The following is an 18,986-nucleotide window of genomic DNA, read 5'->3' as shown; positions in this document are numbered from 1 at the left end:
GCAGAGATGCCCAGGTCCAAAATGGCAAAGTCCCAAAGACGCTGCCAGACCAACAGGGGGCAGTCCAGCAGTCCTGGTAGTAGTCTTGTGGTGATTCCGTCTCTCACGGGCTTTTCTTTCTATACCTTACCTTAGTATCTAAAAGGAGAAAAGCCACATGACCTCACTCTCTGAGGGTGTCTCAGGGGGAGGTGGGACGTGAAAAAAAATAATTTTTGTGTGAAATATAAATGTGTTTTTTTGCATGTCCCATCTTCCCCTGATACACCCTCTGAGAGTAGGGTCACGGCCAGTTAAGTGCCTTGCTCAAGGGCACATCCACAGATTTTTCACCCTGTCGGCTCGGGGATTCCAACTAGCGACATTTCAGTTACTGGCCCAACGCTCTAACCAGTAGGCTACCTGCCACCCATTTTACTGAGCTGCTTATTGCGAAGGTACCATTAAGGAACAGTAGCCTGCAGAACACATTAAGTAGGATGAGACTCAATGGACTATTTGACATTTACTGCAAATGTAACTTCTTTTTCACAATGGCAATTACAGTCTGTATCTAGTGAAAATCCCCTGTGCCACAGTAATAATCCCTTTGTAATGCCAGCACAGCTTCAGCAACTCCATTCTCATCTCGGCTAAGAGCTCTATATTCTGGTCACCGGGAAGAAGTCAAAGAAATACTATTTTGCTACAAACAAAATAGAGCAAGAGTGGTTCTGCCCTAGAAGTGGCACATCTTCACAAATGGACATATTGAGCATGCATCACTTCTCCTTGTGCATTTGTGCATGAGTAAAGGTAAAGAGTTCAGGGCAGGGCAGGTATCAGTAAAGGTCAACAAACACATCATCATGAGGCAGGTGAATGCAGGGTCACCGTCCACAGCCACTGTGTCAAAACACCACATGTTCTCTAAAAACACTGGACGGTGACCAAAAATACATTATTGAGTTGATTATGAATGTACAGTATAGCTTGATTTAACAAACACACAAATACATTTACTACATGGAATCATTTGTTATCTATAAAACATATGAAGGTGCTTACCCTGTAGTAGTCTGTGCTGTAGATGTCCCTGGACATTCCAAAGTCACCAATCTTCACCAGCAGGCCGTTGCCCACCAGGCAGTTCCGAGTGGCTAAATCACGGTGCACAAAGTGCTGGGAGGCCAGGTACATCATCCCCGCGGCGATCTGAGTGGCAATGTGCAGCATCTGAGACAGGCCCAGCTCCCCATTGGTCTGCAGGGGCTGTCCGTCAACCAGGATCATAGCGTCGGGCCCATGGGCTCTGTGGATTGGAACGGGAGGGAGGGATGCAGGCAGGCAGGAAGTCATCAAACCAAAAAGGACTTGAGCTCAGACTTAGTGAACTTGTCTCAAGACAGAATCACCATAACTAACTTCATATTGCATTTTGAAATGGATTATTATTATAGCTGTGAATAGTATGCGACAGTAGTATGTTATTCAGTTGTAATGGATTGGACATTAGATGCATTTTACAGTCAACCATTAATTGAGACAGGAACATTGACAATGTCATTAATGTACAGGGCCACTGGGTGAAAAACCAACAGGAGCTTCTCCGTATGAATTAATTCAGAGAAACATTAACGGAAATGCCATTAGTCATGACATTTGCATGTGTAAAGCCACCAGCAAGCCAACGTCTGCCTGATCTGTCTCTGCTATTGAGCACCAATGATCCCTGCCACTGCAGAGGATCCAGAGGTTTAACAATATCCAACCATAAAGGGAGATCAGCCATCTCATTTGCAATCTGAGTCACAGTTTCCCCAGTCTGTGGAGGCTCAGTCAGCAGTCAGCCGTTACACAGTGTTTTGTGGTTTTACACTTAACAGGTCATCGCTACTTAATGTACAGTGTGGCGAATAGGAAGTCGCTGCTGCTGGCACTGGGTGACAGGTCTAGTGGAAAACATAAACATTGTATTTTCCCTCCTGTTTCTTGTACGCTACAACATTTCTCTGAGGGGAAGCAATCTATGAATTACAGCCTGATGCTTGCGGTAAGACCTCAGGGTTGTTTACTTGAATGTAGAAATTAGGAAATGGACAATAACTTATTTTATCCCTGGAAATGATCACATCTATTGCATTTCTGGCCAAAGGGTTTATTGTATGACCACCTCTAATACTGCTGATCATTATGTGTACAGTGGATCAGTACATCACTACTGGGGTGCAGTCAACCTGCCATTCATTGTTTAGTCTATAGACAGGTTGATATTGGTAAACAGTGGGAGATGTGCGCCGCGACCCCCCCCCCCCCCCACATACACACCTCTATTAAGCTGAGTAAACTTCCACAACCCCAAAAAACATATATATGAAGTCTGTTTCTCAGCTTGTGTTACTCATGGGCTACACCAAAGACAAATGTTTAGAAGTTAGTAAGAGTTTAGCACGTCTTGCTTATCTCACACATTTCTCTGCTTTATTCAGCTGAGTAAACTTAGCAAATCCAACTACACACATGATAAAAAATGATGTTTCTCCATTGACAGCTTGTAATCCTTGGCTACAGCACCCAAAGACAGAATTTAGTAAGAGTTGAGCACATCTTGCTTATCCCACTCATCTCTACTGTATTCAGCTGAGTAAACTTTCCAAATTCCCCCAACACATATTAGAAAAGTATTCCTCAGTTCTCAGCTTGTAATACTCATGGGCTACATCACCCAAAGACTCATTTACAGAACTTAGTTGAGAGCTGAGCACGTCTTGTGCATTCAGTTGACACAGTTTACCTGAGAAACTTGTTGAGGTCCCCGTGCTTCATGTACTCAAAGACCATGATGAGGGGGTCTCCATCAACACACACGCCGTAGAACTTGACAATGTGCTCGTGCTGCAGGTTGGTCAATAGTTCCGCTTCCCTCTGGAAATCTTTTCTCGCTGCAAGGGTGGGGTCCTTCAGCGTCTGAGAAAATACAAGGGTGGGGTCCTTCAGCGTCTGAGAAAATACAAGGGTGGGGTCCTTCAGGGTCTGAGAAAATACAAGGGTAGGGTCCTTCAGGGTCTTAGGAATACAAGGGTGTTTAACTGCTTAGCAAAGTACGATACTGTTGGACATAGGTTTTTCTCAAAGAAACAGAGCATTAAAGTTTTTTGGCTTCCTTACAATGAACCCTGGATAAACACTGACACCCACACACAACATAACCTCTGGCTGGTGCAAACACAACAGAGACATGGTAATAAATGGAGCAGGGAGCGGTAAAGCACTTTAATCTTTCCATTTGAGGAGCAGAACATGAACGAAACATTTCTTGACATGTTGTCACAATGACCCGGCAAACTGTACAGCTTTACAGAAGCAGATCATTTTGTAATTGACTTCATTAGGCGTCCCCATACACAATCTGACATTTCATTATATAGCCGTGATAAGAGGCTCCGTGCCTCACCAGATGTAGACGCTGTTGTTGTCTACCGTATTGGCTAAGAGTTATGGTATCATTATTGACGAGCTTATCGGCTGGAAATAAACCTCCCTAAATTCCCACCTATGAAATAGCTTGGCCTTTACGCTCAATCTCTTGTCTCTCTCTGATCCTCCAAATGTAAAAGGTAGGATTTACTCCTTACTGAGTCTGGGATGACTGCCAAGCCGTCATTGCTGGTTGCTTCTCCATTAAAAAATGAAACATTTAGCAGCTGTACTGTAAACTAAAGTTTGGAAACAAAATGCATGTTTCCCAGGAAATGGTCATGATACAATCCTCTACTTTTGTAAACCAAAATGATCATTCATAGAATTCATAACACTATCTAACAGATATTTGATATTCAACCATGATAATCACAAGGTTTTTCTAATGCTGTATTCATTTTAATTCTCTTGGATGACTTTATATGACGATGCAAAGGGGAATTTGAATGTATGGCAGTGCCCATGGCAAGGCATCCATCCCTATTCTCCCGGATGCTTTGTTACCCTATGCTGCTAGAGGAGTGGTGTGTTCCTAGTCCACCCGGATGTACAGGACAGACTAGAGAGACAGCCAGCTAGCTAGCACAGGCACACAGAGTAAACCGTTTTTACAAGGAGGCTCCCAGACTTGTTGACCTACACATATTTCAAACATATCCTGACATTCCATTATAACCTATATCAAATATACAGTGCATTCGGAAAGTATTCAGACCCCTTGACTTTGTCCACATTTTGTTACATTACATCCTTATTCTAAAATTGATTAAATTGTTTTTCCCCCTCATCAATCTACACACAATACTTCATAATGACAAAGCAAAAACAGGTTTTTCTACATTTTTGCAAATGTATAAAAATGTCAAACTGAAATATCACATTTACGTAAGTATTCAGACCCTTTACTCAGTACTTTGTTGAAGCACCTTTGACAGTGATTACAGCCTTGAGTCTTCATGGGTATGACACTACAAGCTTGGCACACCTGTATTTGTATTTTTCCAATTGTTCTCTGCAGATCCTCTCAAGCTCTGTCAGGTTGGATGGGGTGCTTTGCTGCACAGTTATTTTCAGGTCTCTCCAGAGATGTTTGATCGATCGGGTTCAAGTCCGGGCTCTGGCTGGGCCATTCAAGGACATTCAGAGGCTTGTCCTGAAGCCACTCCTGCGTTGTCTTGGCTTTGTGCTTAGGGTCGTTGTCCTGTTGGAAGGTGAACCTTCACCCCAGTCTGAGGTCCTGAGTGCTCTGGATCAGGTTTTCATCAAGGATCTCTCTGCACTTTGCTCCATTCATCTTTGCCTCGATCCTGACTAGTCTCCCAGTCCCTGCCTCCCCACAGCATGATGCGGCCACCACCATGCTTCCCATTAGGGATGGTGCCAGGTTTCAGGCCTTGTATTCAGGCCAAAGAGTTCAATCTTGGTTTCATCAGACGAGAGAATCTTGTTTCTCATGGTCTGAGAGTCTTTAGGTGCCTTTTGGCAAACTCCAAGCGGGTTGTCATGTGCCTTTTACTGAGGTGTGGATTCCATCTAGCCACTACCATAAAGGCCTGATTGGTGGAGTGCTGCAGAAGGTTCTCCCCTCTCCACATAGAAACTCTGGAGCTCTGTCAGAGTGACCATCGGGTTCTTGGTCACCTCCCTGACCAAGGCCCTTCTACCCTGATTGTTCAGTTTGGATGGGCGGCCAGCTCTAGGAAGAGTCTTGGTGATTCCAAACTTCTTCCATTTAAGAATGATGGAGGCCACTGTGTTCTTGTGGGCCACTGTGTTCTTGTGGACATTCAAAGCTGCATAAATGTTTTGGTACCCTTCCCAAGATCTGTGCCTCGATACAATCTTGTCTCGTCGCTCTACGGACAATTCCTTTGACCTCACGGCTTGGTTTTTGCTCTGACATGCACTGTCAACTGTGGGACCTTATATAGACAGGTGTGTGCCTTTTCAAATCATGTCCAATCAATTGAATTTACCACAGGTGGACTCCAATTAAGTTGTAGAAACATCTCAAGGATGATCAATGGAAGCAGGATGCACCTGAGCTCAATTTCGAGTCTCATAGCAAAGGGTCTGAATAATTATGTAAATAAGGTATTTCTGTCTTTTATTTGTCATTATGGGGTATTGGGTGTAGATAATGAGAAAAAAATATAGATTTGAACCATTTTAGAATAAGGCTTTAATGTCACAAAATGTGGAAAAAGTATACACTCCTGTATATTTGTCTGTCATCTATTTCAATAGGATCCACTCTGGTGACTGGGGATGTGAAGAAAGGAAGGAAGGAGGTAAAAAGGAAGAAAACGCCAGCTCAGTGTTGCCACCATTACTCTTGATCAAAGCATCTGAAGAGTAGAACATTTTGGGAGATGATTTAACATCCCTCACAGACAGCCTTATTGCTTCAGCTGCAGCCTTGGCGCCTCTGTAAGGTCGGCCTCTTTCTCCTGCCTGTGCACTGCGGTTCCCTCCCTCCTGCTCCACACTATCATGGCTAACATCATTCCATGGATGAGCGCCTTGATGAAGAGTGATGGTGACAAGAGAGGAACAGTGATAAATGTGCCCCTTGTCACCAAACGGGATTACCATGATACTGTGACCCCCTCCTTCAGCATCTAGGTACCTTTTATGACCTTTGAACTTTAATATCCTCAACCCCTGTCAGTTGAAATTCGCATTTTAACACAGAGGTTACAGTCAAAATCTTTACGTGAAATTGAATAAATCAAGCACAAGAATTACTGACAGTCACTTCTCATTCAAGATTGTGACAATACAATCCACTGCATTTAAGAATGGATTGGACAAATGTCATATGACCAGCTACCAATATCATGTGATAATTTAAACAGGATTTTTTTGGGGGGGGGATTAATGTATGACTCAATTTCATTGTGCACTAACTCAAAATGGATGCCGCCCTTAAACAGGTCCTGTGTTAGGTGTCTCAGCATCAACTAGAGCTGATATAACACAATCCCAATATAACACAATCCCAATCCCTGATTAACCTTGAAGCTGTGAACATCTATACCTTCGTTATAACGGGTTGTAAATTCATGAACAATCATAATAGGTACACAGGCTGTTTGGTGGCTACCACTAGTGTTCTAAAATACCTAAGTAAAATTTTCTATATTTTTTTAAAATATTTTTGACACCTTTTACTTTTACATTCCTACAGAAAATTATGTACTTTTTACTCCATACATTTTCCCTGACACCCAAAAGTACTCGTTACATTTTGAATGCTTAGCAGGACAGGAAAATTGTATAATTCACACACGTATCAAGAGAACATCCCTGGTCATCCCTACTGCCTCTGATGCAGCGGACTCACTAAACACATGCTTCGTTTGGAAATTATGTCTGAGTGTTGGAGCGTGCCCCCGGCTATTCATAATTTAAAAAAACAAGAAAATGATACCGTCTATTTTCTTAATAAGGAATTTGAAATGATTTATACTTTAACTTTTAATACTTACATATATTTTTGCAATTACATTTACTTTTGATACTTATGAATATTTAAAACCAAATATTTTTGGACATTTTACTCAAGTTTGATTTTACTGGGTGACTTTCACTTGAGTCATTTTCTAATAAGGTATCATTACTTTTACTCAAGTATGACATTTGGGTACTTTTTCCAGCAGTGGCTATCACCTTAATCAAGCCCCAACAGCAATCCAGGAGTACTCCTCTAAAGTTGCATAGATATTGATCGCTTTATCTAGCATTAGCAGTGTGTTACAAGGTACACACATTATGGCCCTGGTTGAATAACAGATATAGGGTTTTGGTCTTAGTGCTGCAATTTTTTTTTTACCTTTATTTTACTAGGCAAGATCAGTTAAGAACAAGTTCTTATTTTCAATGACGGCCTAGGAACAGTGGGTTAACTGCCTGTTCAGGGGCAGAACGACAGACCTTGTCAGCTTGGGGGTTTGAACTTGCAACCTTCCGGTTACTAGTCCAACGCTCTAACCACTAGGCTACCCTGCCGCCCCAACCAATCCTACTGAGACCCATTTAGGATCAGGAAGTCTATTATGCATCACTAACAATCAGCTATATTATAACATGCCTCCTAAGACAGCCAGACATACAGTGGGTCAAAAAAGTATTTAGTCAGCCACCAATTGTGCATGTTCTCCCACTTAAAAAGATGAGAGAGGCCTGTAATTTTCAGCATAGGTACACTTCAACTATGACAGACAAAATGAAAAAAAAAATCCAGAAAATCACATTGTAGGATTTCTAATGAATTTATTTGCAAATTATGGTGGAAAATAAGTATTTGGTCAATAACACAAGTTTATCTCAATACTTTGTTATATACCCTTTGTTGGCAAGGACAGAGGTCAAACGTTTTCTGTAAGTCTTCACAAGATTTTCACACACTGTTGCTGGTATTTCGGCCCATTCCTCCATGCAGATCTCCTCTAGAGCAGTGATGTTTTGGGGCTGTTGCTGGGCAACACGGACTTTCAACTCCCTCAAAATATTTTCTATGGGGTTGAGATCTGGAGACTGGCTAGGCCACTCCAGGAGCTTGAAATGCTTCTTACGAAGCCACTCCTTCGTTGCCCGGGCGGTGTGTTTGGGATCATTGTCATGCTGAAAGACCCAGCCACGTTTCATCTTCAAAGCCCTTGCTGATGGAAGGAGGTTTTCACTCACAAGCTGAGAGATCCTTTACACGGATCAGTCGTCCTGGTCCCTTTGCAGAAAAACAGCCCCAAAGCATGATGTTTCCACCCCCATGCTTCACAGTAGGTATGGTGTTCTTTGGATGCAACTCAGCATTCTTTGTCCTCCAAACACGACAAGTTGAGTTTTTACCAAAAAGTTAGATTTTGGTTTCATCTGACCATATGACATTCTCCCAATCTTCTTCTGGATCATCCAAATGCTCTCTAGCAAACTTCAGACGGGCCTGGACATGTACTGGCTTAAGCAGGGGGACACGTCTGGCACTGCAGGATTTGAGTCCCTGGCGGCGTAATGTGTTACTGATGGTAGGCTTTGTTACTTTGGTCCCAGCTCTCTGCAGGTCATTCACTAGGTCCCCCCGTGTGGTTCTGGGATTTTTGCTCACCGTTCTTGTGATCATTTTTACCCCACGGGGTGAAATCTTGCGTGGAGCCCCAGATCGAGGGAGATTATCAGTTGTCTTGTATGTCTTCCATTTCCTAATAAGTGCTTCCACAGTTGATTTCTTCAAACCAAGCTGCTTACCTATTGCAGATTCAGTCTTCCCAGCCTGGTGCAGGTCTACAATTTTGTTTCTGGTGTCCTTTGACAGCTCTTTGGTCTTGGCCATAGTGGAGTTTGGAGTGTGACTGTTTGAGGTTGTGGACGGGTGTCTTTTATACTGATAACAAGTTCAAACAGGTGCCATTAATACAGGTAATGAGTGGAGGACAGAGGAGCCTCTTAAAGAAGAAGTTACAGGTCTGTGAGAGCCAGAAATCTTGCTTGTTTGTAGGTGACCAAATACTTATTTTCCACCATCATTTGCAAATAAATTCATTAAAAATCCTACAATGTGATTTTCTGGATTTTTTTTCTCATTTTGTCTGTCATAGTTGAAGTGTACCTATGATGAAAATTACAGGCCTCATCTTTTTAAGTGGGAGAACTTGCACAATTGGTGGCTGACTAAATGCTTTTTTGCCCCACTGTATGTTGTTTTTTGAAAGACAAGGGATCACTGAATAAGTCAGGGGCAATACTTATAAAAGACTGGTATGGTATTTATGAATTAAATCAATATCCTCAAGGATGGATTGGACAATCCTTATTGCATAATCATGATGTGGAATTAGATATAAATGTCTGTCAGCAACAAAACTGGAGTCTGTTCACAAGGTATTTTCTTGTTGTTGCAAGAAATGCATGGCTAATGCAGTAGACAGCATGGTTTAAGCCAAATCTACTTCCATCGGCTGGTTACATTTCAGGGGAAGGACAAAATTACTGGGGGGTTTCAGAGAAAATGAAAACTTCTCAGGAGTGAGCTGCTGTGCTCAAACTGCATGCACCAGGCATCCAGTCAGCTTCCCCATCTAAAAACCAATTTAGGGCTGCTTATTGTTTAGATAACTGCAGGCCTTAACACACTGAGGCTGTGTGTGTGTGTGTGTGTGTGTGTGTGTGTGTGTGTGTGTGTGTGTGTGTGTGTGTGTGTGTGTGTGTGTGTGTGTGTGTGTGTGTGTGTGTGTGTGTGTGTGTGTGAGTGTGAGAGTGAGTGTGAGAGGAGGCAAACACAGGTGGTTAATGCCCACCAACTGTAAATATTGCTTATAATTGTTTATTCCAACTGACAATTTGTTATCCAGTTAATGCTATTTAGCCTTTTATATCATGACCAGCACCATTGAGATCAAGAATCGCAACAGTGAAGATATAAAACACTTCTTAGGCTTGGGCATTATATGATTTTCAATACCGTAAAAAAAATGGCGGTTGGGTGCTTAAGTCAAGTATAATTATAAACTGGTAGGTTCGAGCCCTGAATGCTGATTGGCTGACAGCCGTGGTATGTCACACCGTATATCATATGACAAAACATGTATTGTTACTGCTCTAATTACGTTGGTAACCAATTTATAATAACCTCGGTGGTTTGTGGTATATGGCCAATACACCAAGGCTAAGGGTTGTATCCAAGCACTCCGTGTTGCATCGTGCTTAAAGAACAGCCCTTAGCCGTGATATTTTAGCCATATACCCCCCCTCAGGCCTTACTGCTTAAATATAATAAATAATTAATACCCAGCTCAGGGCTCTAGCTATGCATTTGGTTTGCTAACTTGCTAAATATCATGAGCAAGTTTCTTGGTTACAGCAGAGACATTCAATCCCCTCCTGGATGGAGATCCCGGTTGCCAACAAAATAATTCTTATTTTAGTTTTTTATAGCGCCACTTGTGTGCACTTCCGGTAATACCATAAACCCCAGTATGATACAGAAATGGTCTGACGATATGAAAATCTGGACACCACCCAGCCCTAACACAGAATACATCTTGACCCAAAAGTTGTGATATTCAAGTCAACCATAATGTCCTGTACAGCATGTAATACATGCCTCAAATTATGCCAAGTTAACCTGCAGGTGAGATATTTAGCCCTGAATGTGATTTCCAGAGAAAACTTTCTCACCCATTAGTCAGCTGTTGTCACTAGGGCTGAATGGCTTGAACCCGGTTACTGAGATTTACCGTCCAAAACCACTCCCTTTTCCCGGAATAAATAACTGAGAGAAACCAGTATATTATAATATACTATTTATGTGAACAGCATTGCGCGAAATGGAACTTAAATGATATGTGATGCTTAAATCTGTCTTCTCTACGGCCTCTGCATGATGAATCATCAACACACAGGGTGGGGACAGACAGCCCATCTCAGTATGAAGTGCAGTTCACAATGAATGTAGACCTGTCATCTCATCATGGTAACTTTTTATCTTGCGACAGGACGGCCTACATTTGCTACAGCATAGCCTATGATACAGTAATGTAAAGACTGAATGTGTGTCTAATTCACCCATCTCCATCTGGCTTTACGGGGTCACCTTATTTTTTTATTGTAACGCTAGATTTTTTTTTTTGCAGCTCCAGAGTTTTATAAACAGCTTTTCACTCGAATATTGTTGCTTTAAATCAGTGCTTGCGCGAGCACTCTCTCTCAGTCTCTCTCTCTCTCCTCATTAATTCCATTCAAAAGACATCCAAAATAGATAACCCCATTCTAGATTTATATTTTCCAGTGCATTCAGAAAGTATTGAAGCCCATTGACTTTTACACATTTTGTTACGTTACAACTTTATTCTAAAATGGAGAAACCCCCCCCCGCCCCTCAACAATCTACAGACAATACTCAATAATGACAAACAAAAACATCTGTTTTGTAATTTTTACAAAAACTGAAATATGACATTTACGTGAGTATTCAGACCATTTACTCAGTGCTTTGTTGAAGCACCTTTGGCAGCGATTACAGCCTTAAGTCTTATAGGGTATGATGCTACAAGCTTGGCACACCTGCATTTGAGGAGTTTCTCCCATTCTTCTCTGCAAATCATCTCAAGCTCTGTCAGGTTGGATGAAGCTATTTTCTGGTCTCTCCAGAGATGTTCGATCGGGTTCAAGTCCGGGCTCTGGCTGGGCCACTCAAGGACATTCAGAGGCTTGTCTTGAAGCCACTCCTGCATTGTCTTGGCTTTGTGCTTAGGGTCGTTGTCCTGTTGGAAGGTGAACCTTCCCCCCCAGTCTGAGGTCCTGAGCGACATTCAGAGACTTTTCCCGAACACACTACTGTGTTGTCTTGGCTGTGTGCTTAGGGTGAACCTTTGCCCCAGTCTGAGGTCCTGAGCTCTCTGGAGCAGGTTTTAATCAAGGATCTCTCTGTACTTTGCTCCGTTCATCTTTCCCTCAATTCTGACTAGAATCCCAGTGAATGCCACTGAAAAACATTCCCACAACATGATGCTGCCACCACCATGCTTCACCGTAGCGATGAGCCCAGGATTCCTCCAGGCGTGATGCTTGGCATTCAGGCCAAAGAGTTCAGTCTTGGTTTCATCAGACCAAAGAATCTGGTTGCTCATGGTCTGAGAGTCATTTAGGTGCCTTTTGGCAAACTCCAAGCGGGCTGTCATGTGCCTTTTACTGAGGAGTGGCTTCCGTCTGGCCAAACTACCATAAAGGCCTGATTGGTGGAGTGCTGCAGAGATGGTTGTCCTTCTGGAAGTCTCCACAGAGGGACTCTGGAGCTCAGGTGTGTGCCTTTCCAAATCATGTCCAGTCAATTGAATTTACCACAGGTGGACTCCAATCAAGTTGCAGAAACATCTCAAGCTCAATCAATGGAAACAGGATGCACCTGAGCTAAATTTTGAGGCTCATAGCAAAGGGTCTGAATATTTATGTAAATAAGGTATTTCTGTTTTTTTATAGATTTGTATACATTTCTATAAACATGTTTTCACTTTGTCATTATGGGGTATTGTGTGTAGATTGATGAGGAAAAACATTTATTTAAAAAGGTTTGAGCTTTTTCCTAGTTGTCCGTTTGAGTTTTACTCTGTCAGATAGTAACAAAATGTGGAAAAGGGGAAGGGGTCTGAATACTTTCCGAATGCACTGTATAGCCCTATATATAGATGTCCTAGCCTACCTCTTTCAGGTAATATATTATATGCAGTATTAGCCTTATATTTAGCTAATTAATTATGGGTTATGCATAATAAGCTTATAACTTATAGCCCCGGGCTCTAGCGCAATACATACTCACCTGTGCTCTGGTAGCCTCTCTCCTTAAAAATAACGCTCCTTAGCTCTTGGAGTCACATGTAGGAAAAGCTAGACTAGAATAGCTTGCTGGACATGATCTTTTTAGCATTTCTTATACTAATAGACTATTCGAAGAGGGTTGCAAGCTCTTGGTTGCTGAATGTTAAATACAGCAGCCAATATAACTCACGGGTAGTTTAAAAAGGATTTGAAAGGCTGGTCATGGCTCACATAAAAAAAACTTATCACAGAAACCCTAAATCCACTCCAATTTTCATACCGCCCCAACAGGTCCACAGATGATGCAATCTCTATTGCACTCTACACTGCCCTTTCCCACCTGGACGAAAAGAACACCTATGTGAGAATGCTATTCATTGACTACAGCTCAGCGTTCAACACCATAGTGCCCTCGAAGCTCATCACTAAGCTAAGGACCCTGGGACCAAACACCTCCCTCTGAACAGCTAATCAAAGGGCTACCCAGACCCCTCTTTTACGCTGCTACTCTCTGTTTATTATCTATGCATAATCACTTTACCTACATGTACATTCTACCTCAATTACCTCAACTAACAGGTGACCCCGCACATTGATTCTGTACCGGTACTCCCTATATATATATATATATATCATCGCTATTGTTATTTTACTGCTGCTGTTGAATTATTTGGTCATTTTATTTTCAATTTTTTAAAGCATCTAATTTTTACCTAACATTTAGTTTTCTTAAAACGTCTTAAAGCATTGTTGGTTAAGGGCTTGTAAGTAAGGATTTCACAGTAAGGTCTACACCTGTTGTACTCGGCACATGTGACAAATCAAATTTGACTTGACTTGAAAGATGAGTGAATACACAATGGCGGTAGGCTATAGCAGTTATGTATTCAGACCCATAACCATTCAATCTTTGTGAAGAGAAGTGAATTCTAGTCCTATATTATTCAATAATGTCATTAGGATGATGAAGAGAAGGACAACAAAACGTATTTAATTTAGGCTAGCCGTTGAAAGCAAGGAAGGAACGAAGCAACAATAGTGAGAGAAAGAGGAAGGCAGGTTAATAACATTATGAAAGGTATTTAAGGGTCAGACTACTAATTATACAAATAGGCACTAATTAAAATAACATTCTCTAGCCTATCTTGTAACTTTGTAGGCCGCATGTACTGCACCAGAATCCCATATGCTCTCTTTATCATGGTTTGAACAATGTGCATAATTCCAGTCCATATAATACAATACAGTACAGTAACATAGTTCACACTCAAAAAGATGTGTCTACTGAAGCTAGTAGGACATAGCTAGCTAGCTACATCTATGGACTTTTATGGTTTTCTGTCATGCGTAGCCTATGTCATATATGGATTGGATAACGGCACAATCACTTGGACAAAATTTCTGTCATGAAATGTATTTCATGTATGGCTTTATAAAATGTATGAATTTTCGATCAAAGCTCTGATCAAATCCAGATTTAGGCCCATTTATATGCTTTACATGCTTTTGAATGACACTCACGGTTTTGGCGGGACATATCAGCTTAGCCGGTGATTCATTCTTGGGATGGAACATTTGTAAAATACCTGGAAAATATTCAACCCTAGTTGTCACCCCATAGTGGAGCCTCATACATTCAATCTGATACGAGACGACCAGCACGGTACTCATAGTGACCTCAATGATTATTAGTATGATTATCGATCGACTCTATTGCAAAAAAATCCTATTTTTATAGATCCATGTCTCCAAATCCTTCTTGTGGAGGCAGCTGGCCATGGCAGGGGGGGGGGGGGGGGGTGACCCCGAGAGCCGTTCAAGGATCAAGATAATAAAAGTCAGACGCTGAGTGCTGAGAGGCCCTGACCTCTGTGAGGGGTCTGCTGTAACAGGAGAGGGAGGTGGCCCTGTGTAACTGAGATATAATCTCTTACCTTGACAGCCACCAGCATCTTGTCCTTGGTAGGGCTGAGGTTATAGCACTCTGCCAGAAACACCTTCCCAAAGGCCCCCTCTCCCAGCTCCCGCTTCAGAATGATGTCCCGACGCTTTATGTGCTGTACGTCTGTAGATAGAGAGGGAGAGAGAAAGAGAGAGGGAGAGAGAAAGAGAGAGAGAGAGAGAAAGAGAGAGAGAGAAAGAGAGAGAGAGAGAAAGAAAGAGAGAGAGAGAAAGAGAGAAAGAGAGAGAGAGAAAGAGAGAGAGAGAGAGAGGGAGAGAGTTTAAGTAGCAGATCCAATATCAACAAACCATCCGTGTTTGACAGAATCAAAATTAAGTAATGGTTCACTGATGGGACTGGTAAGTCTTAAATCCTGCTACACTCTCAGAAAAAAAGGTTACAGTTTCCTGGGGTACAAAAATATCAAAATACACGTAATGTACCTTCAGAGGTACACATATAATCTCACATGGTACTGGTTGATACCTTTTAGGGTACATGTGTGGATAATCTAGTATAATGATCCATTTTTGTTCCCAATATTTTGAATAGAAAGGTTCAATCATCACACACACTCAAAAAAAGGGGTATGAAGGTTCATTTCTGTTTTCTAGGCCGGAGGCATGGATTAGTGGCTGGCGAGTGGAAGTGTCGTGCCAGTTTAAGTGGTCTAGGGTTTTGCTAATTAAAGTTTGAGCATGTCCGCTGCGAGTTCTGAAGTCTTTATAAAGGTTTACATATTGTAAGAGCATGGGACAATAAAAAGCTGTAATTAATAATACAGTGACCTTACCCCAACACTGAGCGACCTTGTCAAGAGGTACCCCCAAATTTAAGCCATTGGTGTTAAAAGTCAATAGTAGTAGCTCGCAATTCGTGGGTGCTCCTGCATGTGGGCATTCCAGCATCTGCAGGAATACCCTCCTCAAGCATCCCATTGGTTCCTTCATGAACACCACCCCTTGGGCATCCCATTGGTTCCTGCATGAACGCTGTGTGACACTTCAATGTGCGTCAAAAGGGAAATAAGTCCTCCTCGCTAGCCACCAGTAGACAGTGTCATTCACTCCTGCCTGCCCGAACACCTGCCTTTGCCGTTGTTAACAGAACTGCGGGGAAACAGTACCCGACAGGCGGGGGCGAAGGACACTGTCTACCGGTCACCCCCCGCCTTCCGCTAGCACAGCAGGCAGGAGGCTGGGGCAACACTGTGTGTTAGCTAACTAGCTAGCTTGCTAGTTAGGGACCCTTTCTGGGTGCTAGCATGCTCACCAGCTCTCTAGCACACGGTGTCGCCACAGATAGATAATTCACCGGATGTATAAATGTGAAGCATCCAGTTGGCGTTTCCACTCACTACCAAATACGGTAGTGAGAGTAAGCCCAGTGGCCGGCAGTGGGAGAAGATGGAACGAGATGGATTTTGGCAAACATTCTGATAATTTACTCTTTGACTAAACATTTGATCTTAATACAGTTTTCTGTTCCCAAATATACAATCTGTTATGAACAGAGTGGACTACGTTTTGTAAACTTTACCCTTTGCCAAAGTTTCAAAACGTTGCATTGTTTAAAAGGTGTGCAAAGGCGAATTGAGTTACTACACACGCGCACTTCAGAGTAGGCGTTCCCCAATTGGAATATGCAAATGAATGCTAGAACGTGCCAATAGGATCTTGCTAGCTCCTGCTTGGCTCTGCCTACCTCATTGCTTATTCTGGCCACTATGGCTCATTTGTTCCCATTTAAAATGACAGGTTGTGGTCTTTCTTGGTTTAATTATAACATTCTTTGGTGTCACCCCCGCCTCCCACCTGCTGTGTACCAGACTAGCTGGCTAAACTAGCACACTCTTTTAAGGTACAAACTACAAGGGTACAACTATGTGTATAACTAATGGTCAAATGGACGACTACCAGTGACAGACGTTTGTACCCCTTTAAGTAGAATTCTGTACTTTTTTTCTGAGAGTATATGATGCCTCAGTGGATCTAATTTGAGGCATAGAGCCATAAGACCTGCTGTGGAGCTATAGAGTGTTAGAAGAGATGTGAGGATAAAACACATGATGTTGTTACATACTTAGGGCATACATAAATAAACAGTTATAAAATGTAATAATCTAACATCTAAAAACCTGCGCACCTTAGCAACTGGAGTGAGGAAATGTTCATTCAGTTCCCAACCAACAGGAAAACAATGCTGAAAAGTCTAAATGATCCCTTTCCCTTCCAAATTTAAAAAATAAAATGATCCGAACAATCCAATCAAACCTGAAAAATGTCAGGAACCTGTCTGCAACCTGTACAGTGGAAAAATGGTGGTGAAATCACAGTGTACAGACAGTATTAGTCCTTCATCTCAGTGCTTTCCACGTGTTCTGCGTGGCTGAGAGCTGTTGCTGGGAGAGAGTGGCTTCCATATGGCAAGTCACAGCAGCAGCTGGTATTTACTCAATACAGGGGTTCTGGATGAGCTGTTGTCCAACACCAATACCCACTACTGTCCAAGGTCCAGCCATGCCCAGTACCACAGATACCCCTGGAGGGCTAGGGCAGAGCAGAGGAATAGATAAATACTGAGGGATGGATTGGACAAAGCTCTCATTACTATTGGTTGGCACAAACTAGTCATTACGCTCATGAAGCACCAGAAAAATTGTAGCTATAATGTAATTAGCACCATCAAGGCAATAAGAAATTATCAACACCATGATAGCACTGCAAATATTTCTGCTTGAACCACAAGGTTCAAAACATCTTAAAAACATGTTTTATAATGGATTGCACTGGACTGAGATTTTTTAAAAAGGAAACTTTTTTTTTTAAAACAGCAAACCCACCCCATATCAGGATGCAGAAATAAATCATTGTTTTTGTCCCTCTGCAATTGCTTTTTTTATCCCCTCCCTTCTCAATTTCACAGAAAGACAGTGATAGGTTTACAATAAGCAGGTGGCTGTGGGTATGCTGGAAGGTGTGCCATCCATCCACACAAAGCAATTAAGGAAGTTACAAATAGCTTGGGTTAATTGTCTCATTACCACAGCGGTTGTAGTGCGTTCACCTCCCTGTTTATATGGGCGAGGGCACCCATTCAGGGAGGTTACCCTCACTGGGCCTCATCTGTCTCAGTGTGGACCAGCAGCACAGAGCACACAGCTGGGACAGAGCAGGACACAGTCTTCATCCTAATTAGGCTACTTTGCTTTGGCAGCACAGATGTTGACTCCACTGCATTGAAAATGACAGAAGACCAAATGAGGGCTGATTTGGATGGAAATGCTGGCAAATTGTTGCTATTTGATTGGGAATGTAGTAACCGTAGCAATTTATCCTCCCACTCTCTTGCACTGTCTACTGTTGACCATAAAAATGACAAACAATAGTGCAGCATTTCATTCAGTCCAATCACAACATCACTGGCACTTGACTTCTGAATGATGACTTTATGCAAATGCTGCTGTTTTCGAGAGTGACTTTTCATCAAAAGTGACTTCTCATTATATTATCTCTGTTTAACATATTAGAGCTCAAACACAATTGTACAGAAGAGTAAACAGATGTGCCAAACATTTGCCAAATCTTCAATCTATCAGTAAAAGGCCACGTTTGAGCACTTATTTTTTCATAACATTTTTCTCCCATTTGAACACTTTTTAATAGCGTCTGCTATAAGATCAAAATCTTCACTGGAGTAAACAGTTCATTTTGCTACCATTTGGCTTGAGAAAAAGTAGGAAAAACACGTGAGAAAACTGAGGCAACCAAAAAAATGAAGCAATCTCTGCCGGTCGTCAGATGTACAGTGCCTTCGGAAAGTATTCAGACCCATTGACTTTTTCAATTTTTTGTTACGTTACAGTCTTATTCTAAAATTGATTACATTTTTTTCTCATCAAATCTACACACAATACCCCATAATGACAAAGCAGTAAGAGGTTAAGACATTTCTGCAAATTTATTACAAATAAAAAAACTTAAATATTACATTTACATAAGTATTCAGACCCTTTACTTACCACTTTGTTGAAGCACCTTTGGCAGCGATTACAACATCGAGTCTTCTTGGGTATGACGCTACAAGCTTGGCACACCTGTTTTTGGAGAGTTTCTCCCATTCATCTCTGCAGATCCTCTCAAGCCCTGTCAGGTTGGATGGGGAGCGTTGCTGCACAGCAATTTTCAGGTCTCTCCAAAGATGTTAGATCGGGTTCAAGTCCAGGCTCTGGCAGGGCCACTCAAGGACATTCAGAGACTTGTTCCCTGAAGCC

At 42.1% G+C, this 18,986-nt stretch overlaps 1 protein-coding gene across 1 annotated transcript in view; it reads right to left on the bottom strand.

Annotated features, from left to right (window-relative positions):
* Positions 1–18,986, bottom strand: part of LOC115134397 (NT-3 growth factor receptor-like) — a 240,760-nt gene that overhangs the window by 14,314 nt on the left and 207,460 nt on the right. Inside the window, exons 16-18 of the mRNA XM_065022154.1 lie at positions 14,706–14,836; positions 2,774–2,979; positions 1,048–1,291 (exon numbers count right to left, since the gene is read on the bottom strand). Coding sequence (XP_064878226.1) covers positions 1,048–1,291; positions 2,774–2,979; positions 14,706–14,836 — 581 coding nt within the window. The remainder of the gene's footprint in view (positions 1–1,047; positions 1,292–2,773; positions 2,980–14,705; positions 14,837–18,986) is intronic.

The sequence above is a fragment of the Oncorhynchus nerka genome, linkage group LG9a, assembly GCF_034236695.1.
Source record: "Oncorhynchus nerka isolate Pitt River linkage group LG9a, Oner_Uvic_2.0, whole genome shotgun sequence".
NCBI classification, from domain to species: Eukaryota; Metazoa; Chordata; class Actinopteri; order Salmoniformes; family Salmonidae; genus Oncorhynchus; species Oncorhynchus nerka.
The sequence above is the reverse complement of the archived record's forward strand: the minus strand, read 5'-3'. Positions and strand labels throughout refer to the sequence as shown.